This window comes from Camelus ferus, chromosome 24 (assembly GCF_009834535.1).
Source record: "Camelus ferus isolate YT-003-E chromosome 24, BCGSAC_Cfer_1.0, whole genome shotgun sequence".
Taxonomy (NCBI): domain Eukaryota; kingdom Metazoa; phylum Chordata; class Mammalia; order Artiodactyla; family Camelidae; genus Camelus; species Camelus ferus.
In genome coordinates, this window is record NC_045719.1 from 14,669,841 (window position 1) to 14,685,242 (window position 15,402).

Consider the following 15,402-nt stretch of genomic DNA (forward strand, 5'->3'; position numbering starts at 1 on the left):
ACCACGGGAGCCCAAGTCAACATCTTCTCCGACCTGGACAACTGCAGAAGTTCTCATTTCCGTCCTTGCCCCACTCAGTCTACTCTCCTGCACAGTCATTTTTTCACAACATAACTTAGATCACATCATTCCTCTATTTAAAATCCTCCAGCATCTTCTGGCCTCACTCAGGATAATCCAAGTCCACCTCCCAGCCTGTTAGGTCCTTCATTATCTGCTTCTCTCCCCTCTCTGATTTCCTCCCTAACAGTCTCTTCCACTCCTCGCTCCAGCGACACTGACTTCTTGGCACAAACACACGCTCTCCTGCCTTGCCTGGTACACACGTCTGGGAACGTCAGCAGGGCCGGCTCCTTTCCATCATTCAGGGCTGCTCCCACCTCACCTCCTCCGAGAGGGCCTTCCATAAACACTCGGAATAAAAGAGCCCCTCTCCCTGCCCTAACTGGCTCTCTCTGCCACAACTCAGCTCTGGGCACCACCTGGCCCACCACATGGTTACTTACTGCCCTTCTCTCCCCAGGACGACGACAGGCCTCACCTGGTTTGTTCCCTGCTGTTTCCCCTGTGCTGAATGAATGAAAGTGGGCTTTCTGGAGGTGAGAAAGTAACGAGCCGGCCTCTTCCTTTAGAGACTTCCAAATACTAGATCAGACATCGTCTTCCTGGAGCTGATCTATTCCTCTCGTGAAGACACCACTCATTCCCTGCCTCAGCTGGAGGCGCTGGGGGACTCACACCTAACTGCTGTCCTCCAACAGCCAGACAGGGAGGAGAACCATGGGCGCCTGGGGTCGGCACCCAGCCCTCCTCCAGCTGCTGCCTGGAGGCCCCACAGCTCAGCTGTGTCAGCGCGGTCAGGACCTGCTCTAGAGGGGTTTCTCCAGGGATAAACTTCTCATTTTCTACAAGATACAACAGAGTAACCACCTGGCAACACGAGCAAAGACAAGGCACCGGGAAGCTGACTGTTCCATAACCAAACTTAAACAACGCCCCTGGTTTAGCCCAGCGCTTCCGTTCGTCCTCTGTGACATCTTTCAGGTGCCGAGGTCCGCAGGGGTTGGTCCAGCAGGCTGACTGAGTACTTGTTGCCATCACTCTCGACCGCACGTGGGCTTGAACACCCCCTGCTCTGCCAGTGCTGCACCTGCCTCCCGGCTTCCAGAGCTGCCCTCAAGTTGCTCCACTACTCCCTCTCTTTGTTCTTGTGGTTTAGTAACTCATTGCAAGTTTTTTTCTTTCACTCTCGCTTTAGGAGTGTGGAAAGGAGAAGGGGTAAACACGCACCAGCTCCCACACTCAGCTAGGAGTTCTGAGCTGCTCGTCAAATGCCTGAGCCCTTCTGGGCACCAGCCCAGCAGGAAAACGACTCTTCTACTTCGTATGTGGTAACGACGCCACTGGCTCAAAACCGCACACTAGCACGTACACGGGCCTGAATTAATATTGATCAAGGCTGAGGTTCAGACTTAAGAGGTTTATAAAACATGGACTTTACTTGCTTTGCAAAGATTTCTTCGTCAGATACACAAAATAATTCAGTGGTGCTGGACTCTTAGGAGAAAATGCCTTTAAAAACACAGAGGCACAGATCTCATTCCCCAACACATTATGAAGACTGAAGTTTCAAAAAAGGAAACTAGCAAGTTGGGAAAACAGAGCTAGAAGTGGATAACTAAGGCTATCATGAAAGTAGCTAAAACGTTAAATTTATTATCAGGTTTAAAAAAAAGTCAATTTTCATGGTACAGGTTGTTGAATTAAAAAGCACATATATATATATACTGTTGAATTAAAAAGCACATATGGCTACTAATGACAATATACATCATTATATGCACTGGGAGCAGACCTTAAAAGGGTGATTTATATACAAAGGAGTATATCATGTTAAAAACCAAGTATTTCCAGAGGGGAAAAAATAGAGGCAAAAAAAGCTAAGAGTGAGAAAATAAAATTAAAAAAAAAAATCTAGAATCAGGCACAAAGGAGCTGGGGAAACACACTAAATGTAACAATCTTAGAAATAAAACTTGAATATTTTCTAACATTTCAAAAACAAAACAAAACAAAAAAACCCAGAAGCATCTAACATAGAAGCCAGGTCACTTTCTGTCTAATGATAAATAAGGAAATGCATTTTTAGTCAGGTTTAGTGAACAGAAGGAACGATCAGGATAAAATGAGGTCATCAGTGTCAAACCAAAAGTTCCCAAATTACAATGTATTTGAAACGTGAATAAAAGGCACCATTTTAGAAATACCATATAGAAATCAGTGAGCAAATTCAGCAAGGACCCTAGTGTTTGGGAGATAGGGTAGGGGAAACACACACACACACACAAAAATCCAAGATGATGACATCTTAAGTATAAAACTAGGCAATGACAGAAGTAGAAAAACACAGAAATATAGAAGGTATCTCCAAAGGGTCTAAGTAGGACTGAAAATAAATTGAATACATGGAATACTGAGACAAGAATAATACAGAGGAAAAAAGCTAGCTGATAATATTAAGAATAATTAGAGAAAATATTTCACTTTAATAGGTAAGACATTAGATGATTAAAAATGATAAACGGATTAACAAAATGTGGCATATACAACTAACAGGCTCAATCCAAGGTGGAATTTGACCCGATATGAAACCAAGGATTAACCCTAAACTGAACATTTTAAATCACACCATATCTAAGAGTTTATTAAGCTCTAGTATACTTAGTTACCATTTTGAAAAACAGCCTCACCTGTTCAATAACATAAAAGGCAAATTCCAGCCGCTGTTTCTGGAGCATCGGAATCAGGTGCAAGAAAAAAATTGGAAGATGTTCATGGCGATTACGGAAAGGAATGAGAACTGCCACCTTGAAAACAAAACATTCACACATGTAAACAAACCCAGCAGCAAACCCTAGAGGTAAAAGGTTAAAAAATACAGACCCTTGAAACTTTCTTACTCGTGAAATCTCTCACCAGAAATCCAACAGTGAGCAAAAACAGACATGGCCCTTGCCTTGGTGCCACTTACGGTCTTGTGGACCGGGAAAATGTAAGTGGGCTCTGAGGGCTGTTCTAAGAACTGTGGTCTCTATCCCACGAATATCATGAAAGTCGTGGAAAGATTTCAAAAAGTGATAAAATCAGCTTTCCTATGGCAAACACTACTATGGAGAGCTGACTGGAGAAAACCAAAAATGGACTCAGGGAGCTGGTTAGAACATTAATGCAAAGTTGAGATAAGAGGTAACAGCAGCTAAAACAGAGGTGAGGGTGGAGGACAAGAAGGGACACATGGCTTCTTGAAACATTTAAGAGGTAAATTAACAGGATTTGTTCATATTGGAAGAGAACAGAGAACAGAGAACAGTCTGGAGGTTCCTCAAAAAACTAAAAATAGAGCTACCATATGATCCAGCAATCCCACTCCTGGGCATATACCAGAAAAGATAAACACTCTAGTTCAAAAAAATACAAGCACCCCAATGTTCACAGCAGCACTATTTACAATAGCCAAGCCATGGAAGCAACCTAAGTGTCCAACAGACTGGATAAAGAAGATGTGGTATGTATATATACATTGGAATATTACTGAGCCACAAAAAAGAATGAAATATTGCCATCTGCAGCAACAAGAACAGACCTAGAGATTATCATACTAAGTGAAATTAGACAAATATTATACAGTATTACTTATATTTGAAATCTAAAAAATAATACAAATGAATTTATATACAAAACAGAAACAGACTTCACAGACTTAGAAACTTATGGTTACCAGAGGGGGTGAATAAATTAGGAGTATAGGATTAAATATAAATGACTACACATAAAATAGATAAACAATAAGAATTTACTTTACAGCACAGGGGACTATATTCAATATCCTGTAATAAACTATAATGGAAAAGAATCTGAAAAGTAATATACTTATTATATATATTCATATATATAAATACCTGAATCACTTTGCTGTACACCTGAAACTAACACATACTGTAATCAACCATAGTTCAATTAAAAAAAGATGCTAAAGTATAAATTCCAAAATCATTAGATTTTAAAAGAATGTAAGAGTCAAAATATGTCTAATTACAATGTCTGTGTCATTCTATATTCTGAATTTTTCAATACAGCCTAATTAACTCATTAAACAGAAAATTATGCAAGAACATTAAATCTAGGATTTATTAAAATTTCAACTGTACCAAATACATTTTACTAGTGAACGAACAAATGCAAATAACTGACAGTGTATAGGCTTAGGATCTAATCCTACTTGCAAAATCAAGCCATGACATTAAATATAGTTGATAGAAAGCAGTAATATTCACCTGTGTGTGTTACATTACCATGATCATACGTGAGAGAAATGTTTAATTATTAAAATAGTTTTATTTTAAGAGAACAAAGGATGGTTTCATAAAATTGAAAATGCCTAAACTAGAAACCATCACTAAGTTTTTCCTAAACGGTGATGAGATAGAGAAAAAAAGAGCCAGACAATGGCTACTGTGAGGCCGACATTTTCACATTCACATTGTTTCGTGCTGGGAAGTGGTAGGAACAGAGAGGCTCTGGTGCCTCAGCCAGCCCCACTTTGGATCCCATCCTGCTTTGGTTTGGCCCATCAGGTACCTCTTGCTTATAAGACTGAGGACCACGAGGCCACCAGAGCAATTCAGGACCCACATCTAGGAGCCCCTTCTGCACCCCACCCCATGGCCACTGTGCACTGCCGCGCACTCCCTGCTGACTGAGGACCTGTTGGTGGGCCTCAGTACCAACTGCTGGCACAGTCACAGAAGTCCCAAATTCACACACCTCCCAAAGCAGCTCAAGAGCCCCTGGGTTTACTCTTAGGAGAGGAAACTGCTATGAAATGTAAAAGGAGAGAAAGAAGTCAGACGGCAAGTACACTAGCACACCCCACCACTGACCTTGCCTGAACCAGTGTCACAACTTCTAGCAAAGCTAGGGTCAAGCTTGCCCTTCCTGGGTTTGAATCTGGCCACAGGCTGGGTGCCTCTGACATGATGTAAGTGGGCTACAAAAGCAGTTAGGGTGAATTACAGACATTTAAGGGAAGAAGCTATTACAAAGCTACAGTCCGTATTAAAGACAGCCTATGTTAATTAAATACAATTAGGCTGAGTAATCAGTTAACCATGTAAGAATGAACAAAGGCAGTTATAAAGCCCATAATACAGTCACTTCTTCAATGAAACATTTAAAATATTAAGAGGTGGTTTTTTTTCTTAATCTTATATGGAAGCAGAGTAAGAAATGACCAGGGTCTTGGCAAATTCAAGGAAGCTAAACTGTCATTTTTTTTTAATAGCAATACAAGTCCACATTTCAATGAGACAGTTACCAAAAATTTTGAACATGCCTAAAGCAAAGTTTTTATTAAAATAAAGCTAAAAAGTATGTAAAAACTCATTGGGCATGTCCATTCTTGCGGCTGTGGAATGATACTCTCAACAGTTTACAACTTATTGTCTAGAAAAGGACGCTCTCAGTATTCTGTGGTCATTTATTTTGAGACTTGGCAGCCTTGTTTCAGGGACACTCTTATATGTGCCCTAATTTGCTAGTGGAGCCACTCTCCTGATGACGCATCTCCACTGGGGACAGAGAACATCTGGTCATTATCTTGTGGAAAACAACAGTCATCTTCATGAATCTCTCCTCCCCACTTCTTGTTCAAGCAAAATTATCCACACTCAGTTTGTTCCCACTTTAAAACCACCAATCTTACTGAATTTATGCCCCTATTTTCCTCCCTTGCTAATTCTCTCCTACACTAACCATGAAGAGATTAGCAAGAAAAATGTCTACTACATAAATTCTCCCCACCAAGTTTTTGTCCTGCTTTCAAATTTCAAGCACACCAACCCACTATGGTGTCCCTAAATGACTGCTTCAGACTTGCCTCCTTGAAGGATGCAGGAGCTGTCTGTCACTGACTAAGACGGAACAAAGTCGACGCTGCCAAGCTCCCATTCTCCAGTGTTTCAGGTCCCTCTCCCTCTTCTCCTTCATTTCCAGTGCCTGCAGGAGCTTCTCAAACCGGAAGCACTTGATAAGAAACTCAGGTTCATGTCCCTTCCCACCAGTAGAATCAGAATGTCCGAGGACTGAGTTCAAGAATCTTCATTCATACCAAACACTCCAGGTAGCTTGGAAGCAGGTGGCTAAGACCCACCTTTAAGGAACCCTGGACTAGAGACGGAACTCCAGGCCTCTGAGCAGATAACCGCATCAAGCAGCTGCCTGGTTCCTTAAGCCTTTAGGTTTCAGAGCAAAGTGTTTCAGGCCTCTGCCTGACCCTTAAATGGAACATCGGCAACGTCACAGATAGACACTTCACTTTAATGACCTGAAAAGCATCATCATCTTCCTCTTCCAACCTCCCTTTTAGAAATAAGCTTTCCTCTGTCAGGCATCCGACCTGCGCTGAGTCTTCCGCTGGAACCTGCAGTATTTAAAATACCTAGGAATTGCTGAATCGCTAGTTTTCGAAGATGTCGGTCCCAATTAATCGGCCATCAATGATCTTAGTTGGTATTTAAAAAAAAAGAAAAAGAAAAACAAAAAGAACCTCAAATATTAAGAATCAAGTTGGTAGATGTTTCACATAAATTTGGTTATTTCTTCTTTCCTTCTCTGTCAGCTCTGCTGCAAGATTAGCACAGGACATTATTAGGATGTGGGGAAGTGGGAGTAGGGGGCGGAGATGGCTTGATTAAGCATGGCAAGCATAGGTCGCCTGTGAATGATCTCCAAATCTCCTCTCATACCGTGAGCTGCACAGTTCAGAACTATAGACTAAACTCTGAGAAGGGTTTGTGCACAACTGAGAGAAGAGCAACGTTACCATATAGCTCCTAAATAAAAAAGCTAATTTTTAGATCTCTGAATTAGCTTGCTCCTGAAACTCCACTTTCAATACTGTTACCTACAGACTCAGTGGAGTTTATAATCTACTAACATCTGTAGGTAGGTACCAGTTAAATGTGACATACCTCTCTCCTGGAAAACGAAAAGAAAACAAACCCTAAAATTTAAACTCCAACGTCTGATACAGACTACTGGAGAAAGGACAGAAACATTTAATTTCTTTGATCCCAGGTTATCCTACTACCAGGCCACAGAGCGCCCACCTGAGGGGGACACACCACGTGTACTGATACACACCTGAGGACCAACCGCTGTGCTCCCCACCACAGCCTCTGAGGTTGACTGAGTGTGCTTTTTCTTCCATTAGCATTCAACATACACACTCATCATCCAAGGAAGGAAAATAATTTATTTTGCCCAGGACACTTTTTAAAAGTAGCATTATGTAGACTGGGCCGTATTTTATACTGTGAATGTGAGGAAAATCAAGCATAAGATATGAAAAGATTAATTTACCATCTGAATCTGATCTGGGAAACAGAATAAGACAACTGCAAAACAGAATGTGTTGCCAAAATTTGTACTGGAATCCATTTCAGCAGCTTTACAACTTGTTTGAGGCAAAAACAAAACAAAAAAATCCCTAACATGTATTTAATAACTTGTAATAGAGTATTTATCAATCTCATAAACTCAACAAAACTGGGCTGGATGATTACCTTATACAAGAGGGTAAGTTCTATGTTAGGGATACAGACATAAATAATTCACATCCCCAAACACAAGGATTTCAAGGTCAATTAAGTCAGAGGGCTTTTATCACAAGCCTAACAGCATACAATTCTCCTCCCCAGGAGTGATTTTTTTTTTTTTGATACCAAAAGACAAATATTTTAGTGAAATACTAATATTAAAAAGAGGAAACTGAAAATTGTTCCAGATTAAGGCTACATCACAATCCTTCAGGGTGTATGTAACATTTGATGTAATCATATGTGGTTTTCACTTGAATTACATAAATGCTATTTCCTAATCAAACATAACACATTACATGAATATGCACTTATTAGCCAAATTCATAATATTCAGAGCAACTCTGATTTAAACCATCCATTTTCAATTTTTTTTTAAGCATCAGGGGCAGGCCCACTTCCTTATAGTCTTTCAAACAAAATACTAAGAATAGAATTCTGATCTATCAACAAGATGAAAAGTTGCTGCTCTGCTTTCTGAAACAGAGGTGAAAAACAGCCCAAACTCTTGTCTTTGTGTCCTGCAGTGACTGCCAGGGCAGCCTCTTTAGAACCCTGGGACTCAGGAACCCCAGGGAAATTACTGGTTCCCAGACTTGGTGGGGCTATGCCCACAGGTGTCAGTAACCATTAGGGACAACAGTAGGAGGCAAAGAAATCATAGCCTCTCTTCCAAACAGGACAGGAAAAACATCTGTTTTCCAAGCCCATCTCCAGTGAGGTACTCATTACCAGGATCTCCAAGAGACGGGACAAAGGAGTGTGGACTTGCACACGAACAGGTGCAGTTCGTCCTCACAGGTAACACGAGTGAATCACATCTATGAATACTTACACATTAAACACAGAAATTTTGATGTCTTAAGTTTATCAAGACAAAGGTATTTCACTGTCTATTCTGAACTGAGCACTTTTCCTCAAACACACGGTAACAGTCACATTACTTGTGAAAAAATGGACCTTACCTTCCATCGGGGTTTACAGTCTTTAGGTCTCCAGTGACCTCCTGGCTCAATATCTAAATCCTTGGAGAAGAGTTGATGAATTTCATCAAAACTGACTTCACTTACATTGACATTGAGGAATCCCCCTGGAAGGTCAAAAATGTAAAGAACTGTTTTAATAGGAAGTCAAACAACAATCCGCAGGGTGATAGCATCATGTAGTCGCTGGGACAGTACCATTTATTCCTGTTACCACCAAATAATTGTTAATACCAACTTTCAGTTTTACTCTGGATAATAAATTATATGATCACTCTACTATCTTTAAATCTGCCAAAGAAAATCAAAGTGTTTAAATTTTTTGCTTCTAAGTAATATGGTGAATATTACTCTTTGGGAGATGTTTGCGAGTCATTACAATGTAGGTTATCATGCCAATTTATGTAAGCATTTAAAAACTATTTTTAATTTCAAAATAATCAACATGATAGGAGACATAAAAGCACAGTATATATGAGTTAATCAAGCAGTTAGCTTGACTGGGAGCTGAATCCTAGCTTCTGCCTACTGGGGAAATTATTTAACTTCTCTGTGCCTCAGTTTCCTTATCTATAAAAAGAGATGGTAACACCTGCTTCCCAGTGTGGTTGTATCCAGTAGATGAAATAGTGCCAGGCATAAAGGCACATGTTCAGTAAATTCAGCTACTATTACTATCATCTACTTTACTGATATTTTTTAAGAGAGAAAATTTGCAAACAGAATTCAACAGATTTATTCTGAGCACCTACCATGTATCTCCTTGATACACAAAACTGAAAAACTATAAAATTCTAAGATGCTCCTGGCCTACTAGGCACTCACTCATCAAATGAACAAATACATGATATTCCTGGAAGTGTTTTTACTAATAGTTTTTCTGATGTATACCAAGGGAACAGGAATGACTCCTGAACGGGAAACCATTTCCATTAAACCAACTAAGAACTAACAGAACTAAGCTGTTTCACCTCCTCATCTCATGGAATACAAACCAACAAATATCGAGGTTTCCCACTGCAAGTCTTCTGAGCTCAGTGACCATGCTTCCATAGATACAGTCCGCCCTCCACATCCACGAGGTTGGCTGAAATGTGTGACGCAGAACCCACAGATACGGGGCGGGTGGCGGGGTGGTCGCCTGGAAGGGACTCGGGCATCCTCAGATTTTGGTACTCTCTGGGGGCGGGGGGAATGGTCCTCAAACCAATTCCCTTCGGATGCCGAGGGACGACTGTTAAACACTCAGTTCCTCTTCCAGGGAGCCCCTCTCCTTTCCTCCTGCTACATTCTGTATTCTGTAAGGTTTCACAGCCACCTCTCTTCTTGTCCCCCTCCTCATCCTAACTAGGCAGGAACCTCAGTGGCTTCCAATAAGCTCTGAGGAATGCTAGAGAGAAGTATTTCAAAATGCAAATGCCTTCACAGAGTGAACTAGGGGAAAAACCTGCCATCTTCTAACGTCTGCCTGTTCGCCTGACAATGTCTGCTGTCTTTTATAACCAGATACCCCCACCTTTAGTGTGACAGATATGCAAAGTAACTAATCTTTGAAAAGTAAGGAATAGTCTAGGAACTTGCAGAGAAAGGGTAGATCAAACGCAAGATCCATCAGTCAATGTAAGTACAGACTATCATGACTCGGCTGACAAAAATAGAATCTACCACTGTAATCAAATAAAATTTATACAAATAAATCCAATGCATTTAATGGTATGCATGATTACTCAAATGACAGTGATTAGGCTAAATAATAAGCAGTTCATATAAGTAACTGAAGTTGGTATTCTTATGTACGTTAAACTAATTTTTTGGGCCTTTTTTTGCAGGTTTATAGCTTCAGCAGCTGTCATCACCATTACTGTCAGCAGTTTTCTTCAGTATCATTTGCAATTTAATTTTCATCTTGAACACACATGTGCTGGGAAATTAAGAAGCAGGCTTTATATCTTCCTCCTCAACTGGACAGGGCATCCCTTGTCCATCACTTACAATCCCTGATGCCCGAGGCACCCAAAGTTCACCTCCCTCCCCACTGTCCCCCCATTCACACTCCTCAGAGACCCTCAGTAGCTTTCCTATGTGCTTATCGCCCTTTGTTCTGCAATCTTAGTATCGCACTGGGTGAAGGCCAAAGATGACCTAGTGGCGTGACGTTGTCACGCCAGGGTAACGGAACATCAGCTCTTTGGTGGGGCAGTGCAGGGATGGGGACAGGCATCACCACCGCTGGGAACAGTAAGAGCATGATCAGAAAGAGAGGAAGAAAAATACACACTAGTGAGTGGAGGAGGGGGTAGGGGGTGGGGTGAGTAAAACAACTTGTTTTTCTGAAAGACACCCACTTATTTCTGAGTTGCTGCCTGCGCATTTCACCATGTGATTACTCTGCTCGCACCCAGAGTCTGGACGTTCAGATAAAGCCTTGGGTTCAGGGATTCCTGCCGTAAGTTCTTGCTCTGCCTTTCCCGGGGAAACGTTTATTAAAATAATCACTCAGAGTTAAGCCCATAAAAAGTTAGTGACCTCTGCCTCAACCACCTTACAAGCAAGCAACAGGTGCTTGCCGTCCCACTTGCCATCTCCTGCGCCCCTGTGACCTGGGACGGAGGACTCCCCTTCCCCTGACCCCCTCTGGGATCTGTGAGTAAATCTTGTGATTCTACTTCCTTTGCGTGAGTGTGCTGAAATTACACCTTCCGTCAAAATGGCCCCCAGGGCGCCACTTCCCCAAAGTGGGAGCTCGGAAGCTGAGGGAGCTCCCTGCCGACCCTGTGCGGGTGACTAGTGCCCTCTCATTCTGCAGGTCATAACCTGCATGTTCTAAATTCAATGCACCAGCTCCACACAATGGGTGAGGAGGAGGATGGGATGGTGGGTGCAGTGTGCACCCCGTTACAATGCCCTGGAGCTGCGAATGGCTACCTTCCTCCCCCAGACAGCTGGGTCTCTCTGGGAAGGACCCACTGCTTGCAGGTGGTGGGCACCACTGCTCTGTGCTGCTGTGCTTTGCCGCTGCCAGGCTCTGCCGCGAATCCCCACCCTAAATTCTTGGTGCCGTAAAAGGTCAGACTCCCCTGCAGAGACTGGCCAGCAGACCCCCATCTGCAGTAGCTATGTTTCCCATTATTCTCTCAACGAGGTCTCCCTGCCTTGGTGTCGGGTCTGGAGGTGATGGGCTGTAATCATATATGAAAGTCTGGGTGCTGAGCCAAGGTGAGCTAACCTGGACGGTGGGGCTCTGCCTCCTTCCCCCAGGCAGGGCCAGGGGCGCGAGCTATGAGGTCCTGGGAGCCAAGGAGAGCACCAGCGAGGGGGGCTGCTGCTGGGCCCGCTGAGTTGGGTGGGGACCGGGTGCTGAGCTTGGAGAGCTGGCCTGCATGGTGAGGAGGCAGCTCTACCAAGGCCAGTGTGGCACCTGGGAGGCAAACACTGCGAGGGCAAGTGCATCATGTGTTGCTGGAAGTGGGACCCCAAACACATGGTACCAGCTCCTCCCAAGTCCCCAGAGGAGGTGGAAAAGCTACTGGAAGCTTGTAAGCTTCTGCCCCCTGGCTCAGGCATTACTGAGCTCAGAGACACATCCACGTGCCAGGTCATGAATGCTACGTTCTTGGAGCTTGGGGGCTGTCCCAAACAATCCACTAACGCTGCACCGATGGATGTGGACCCTGACCCATCGGAGGCCAGCTGGGATGCCCTGGAGTGGGAGACGGCAGCATACAAGTCAGGGAAGCAGCAGCCTCTGTCTTGTTACTACCCATTGTACCAAAGCATCCAGCAATGACCATGCCATGACAGAAGTGCAAGATTTTCTAGACAAATTCGTCCAAAAGGAGAGGGAAAAGGGTGCTAACTGGCTCTTAGGGGTCTTTGGAACTGGTTCCCAGCATTGCTTACAGAGGTCGGGATGTGTCAGCAGGCAACACTGGCTAATTTGTTAAAAACCCCAAGGTATCAAGGACCCATTTGATCAGACATCCTGGAGGAGCCCCAGACTTGTCACCATAACAAGGGTGGTTCTGCATACGTGGAGCCACCAGGGCAGGAGACAAAATGAAAAAGGGCTGGGCTCTGAGGAAGAGACTCCTCCAAGCCACCTGAGCCCACAAGGACAGAAGGAAGGAGCCCAATCTCCCTCACCAGATGACCAGCAAGCTCTTGGTACCGGCAGCTCCGGGGATCAGCACCCCTGATGACAGTCTCCAGACAGCCGAACACACGTTAGAAGCCTTTGTTCAGGCCCTGCGGGCTCTTCAGGAAGACTGTGGTTCCTTCCCAAAGGGGAGATGCTCCAGCCCCGGCAACAGACTCTGGGATCCCGCACCCTGACCTCTGAGAGGGACAGCTGCCACGCCCCTGCCCCCAGGACCCAGCAGTCACCCGAGCTTGTCCCTCCTCCAGGAGACAATCGCCTGTTCACCTAATTATCCACTGGGACACACATAACAGATGACCTTTTACTGCTCTCACTGACACTGGAGCCCAATTACAGTGCTTCTCCTGAACCCCTCCAAACATAAGTGAAGGACACCCTAGAAATTGCAAGGCCTAAGAGCCAGGAGAGCAGAAGGCACTCGGCTTCCACTGGACGGCACTATCGGAATAATCTTTCTTGAAAACCTTTGGCCCTACCCCTTCCTGGCATGGGATGGATGCGCTGACCACATGGAGGATATGACCCACATGTGACCCCACGGAGCACAGCCCCAGTGGTCGTGGGTCTTGCAGATCAGCCATCTGGGGGAAACCTCAACTCCTTCCAGCTTCTCTGATCAAGCTCCAGGCCCCAGGGGCCGCCACACACATGCAGTTCTCCACACTGCACTCCTCCTCCTCCTCCCCCTCCAAGTCCCTGCCTCTGTGCGGCCCCGAGTCCTGTCTGTCCACACTAACGAACTTCAGTCTCCCTGGGACCACCATCACATCACTGAACAGGGCCCCCAAACCATCTCTCTTTCTGCCCCCTTCCATCAAAAGCATGCAGTGTCCACCCCCATCATACTGAGAGTAGGTCTGCGACTATCCTCACGGGGAAGGAGGTGCCTCAAGAAGCCACCACACCGGGCATGAAAGAACAAACATTAAGGCAGACTCTAACCTGTGAGCCACCCTGGCCAAAGCCCAGCCTTAATGCAGCAGCATCGTGACTCTGTAGCAGACAGCCTGCATAACCATGTAGCTCTAGGTTACTCACTGGCCCAGGAAGGAGGTGTATGTGCTGTAAAGGGCACTGACCTGCTGCGTGGATATTAATAATCCTGGACAAATTCAGACAAACTCACAAAAGATGGCCCAACAGTACTAATATCCCACAACCTCACCCAAGTTTTTAATCAAATACTGACCTTAACCTTATCCAAGCCCTGTGATTTATTTTCGTGGCTACCCCCACTAATGGGGCAGACGGTTACAGACATGACAGGATTTCAAACTGTCATTTGTCTGCTGACATTACTAATGGCATTTTTGCTTTGCTCAAATGCTTCATGTGCTGGCTGACCAAAAACCCTACCACAGTGGCTTTTCGTATCTCCACTGTCCAGACAGTGCCTCCGACCTGCCCTGAAGATTAATGCTGAGGCATCACAGAATCTATTGCGACGAGAAAAACAACTTTTGTTTTTCTGAGTTGCTGCCCAGACATTTCACCGTGTGATAACCCTGCCCACACCCAGGGTCTGGACATTTAGATAAGGGCTCGAGCTTAGGCTTCTCACCATAAATTCACACTTTACTTTTCTAGAGGCACCTTTTAAAATAAGCACTTAGACTAAAGCCCCAGAAAAGTTAGTGACCTCCACCCCAACCACCCTGTAAGTCATAGGCGCTTGCTGCCCTGCTCTCCATCTCCTGGGATGGAAGACTGCCCTTCCCACCAGCTCTTTGCTGCCACCCCCCTCCCAACACCAACCAGTTTCTGGGATCTGTAAGTAATAAATCTTGTGAGTCTCCTTCCTTTGTGTGGGTGTATTGAAACTGCACCTTCCATCAAAACATCCCTATGGGCTCCGCTTTCCAAAAGTGGGAGCTCAGATGCTGGGAGAGCGACCTGCCAACCTTGTGTGGGTGGCTCCTCATTCAACAGGTCGTAACCTGCATATTCTTAATTTAATGCACCAGCCTGAGCTACTCAGCACATGGTATTAGACAGGAAACTTACTCCCTTGCATAGGAAGTGAAGGGAGGACGTATGGCCAGGAAGAGGCACAGAGTAGGTAAGCCAGTGGTAACATGGTTTCCAAACTATCCTCAGTGGAAAGAAGCTCTCAAGGTGAGCCTGTGGTCGGGAGAGGGAGGAGGTAGGGTCCCCCCACTGCACCCACTAAGGCTACTCTCATCTTCTTTATATACCAGGTGTCCCTGCCAGGTTTCGCTCGCTCAAGAAAGCATGCCAGAGCTCTAAAGACAGGAGAGGCTGCATCCTGCTCTAGTCATAAAGACGTAAAGCAACCAGCCAGGCCAGCAGCCCCCTATACCTCGCCTGCTGCGATTTCAAGGGCAACTGAAGAGCAAGGACCCAGAGAGCTCCTCAGAGAGCACCCCACCTTCACCCGGTGCTGCGCCTGAGGTTTTCCAGGGGGCACCCGGGCTCTGTTTCCCCAGTTAGAGATGAAAAGGTCGAAAAATATGTCTATTGGCTTAAGTCTATTTACCCAGGGGTGTAATCAATCAGCATCCAAATGTAAACAATGTAATTTATCAAATCCGTATTTTTCATCATTTGGAAGGTGGGATGGGGCTTAGAAAAGAAAGAGCAGGAG

The 15,402-nt window shown here is 44.6% G+C and overlaps 1 protein-coding gene across 3 annotated transcripts in view; it reads right to left on the reverse strand.

Annotated features, from left to right (window-relative positions):
- B4GALT6 (beta-1,4-galactosyltransferase 6) overlaps positions 1–15,402 on the reverse strand; it is a 124,617-nt gene that overhangs the window by 77,753 nt on the left and 31,462 nt on the right. For all 3 annotated transcript variants that reach the window (XM_032467175.1, XM_014561294.2, XM_006187156.3), the window contains exons 4-5: positions 8,621–8,745; positions 2,751–2,867 (exon numbers count right to left, since the gene is read on the reverse strand). In XM_032467175.1, coding sequence (XP_032323066.1) covers positions 2,751–2,867; positions 8,621–8,745 — 242 coding nt within the window. The remainder of the gene's footprint in view (positions 1–2,750; positions 2,868–8,620; positions 8,746–15,402) is intronic.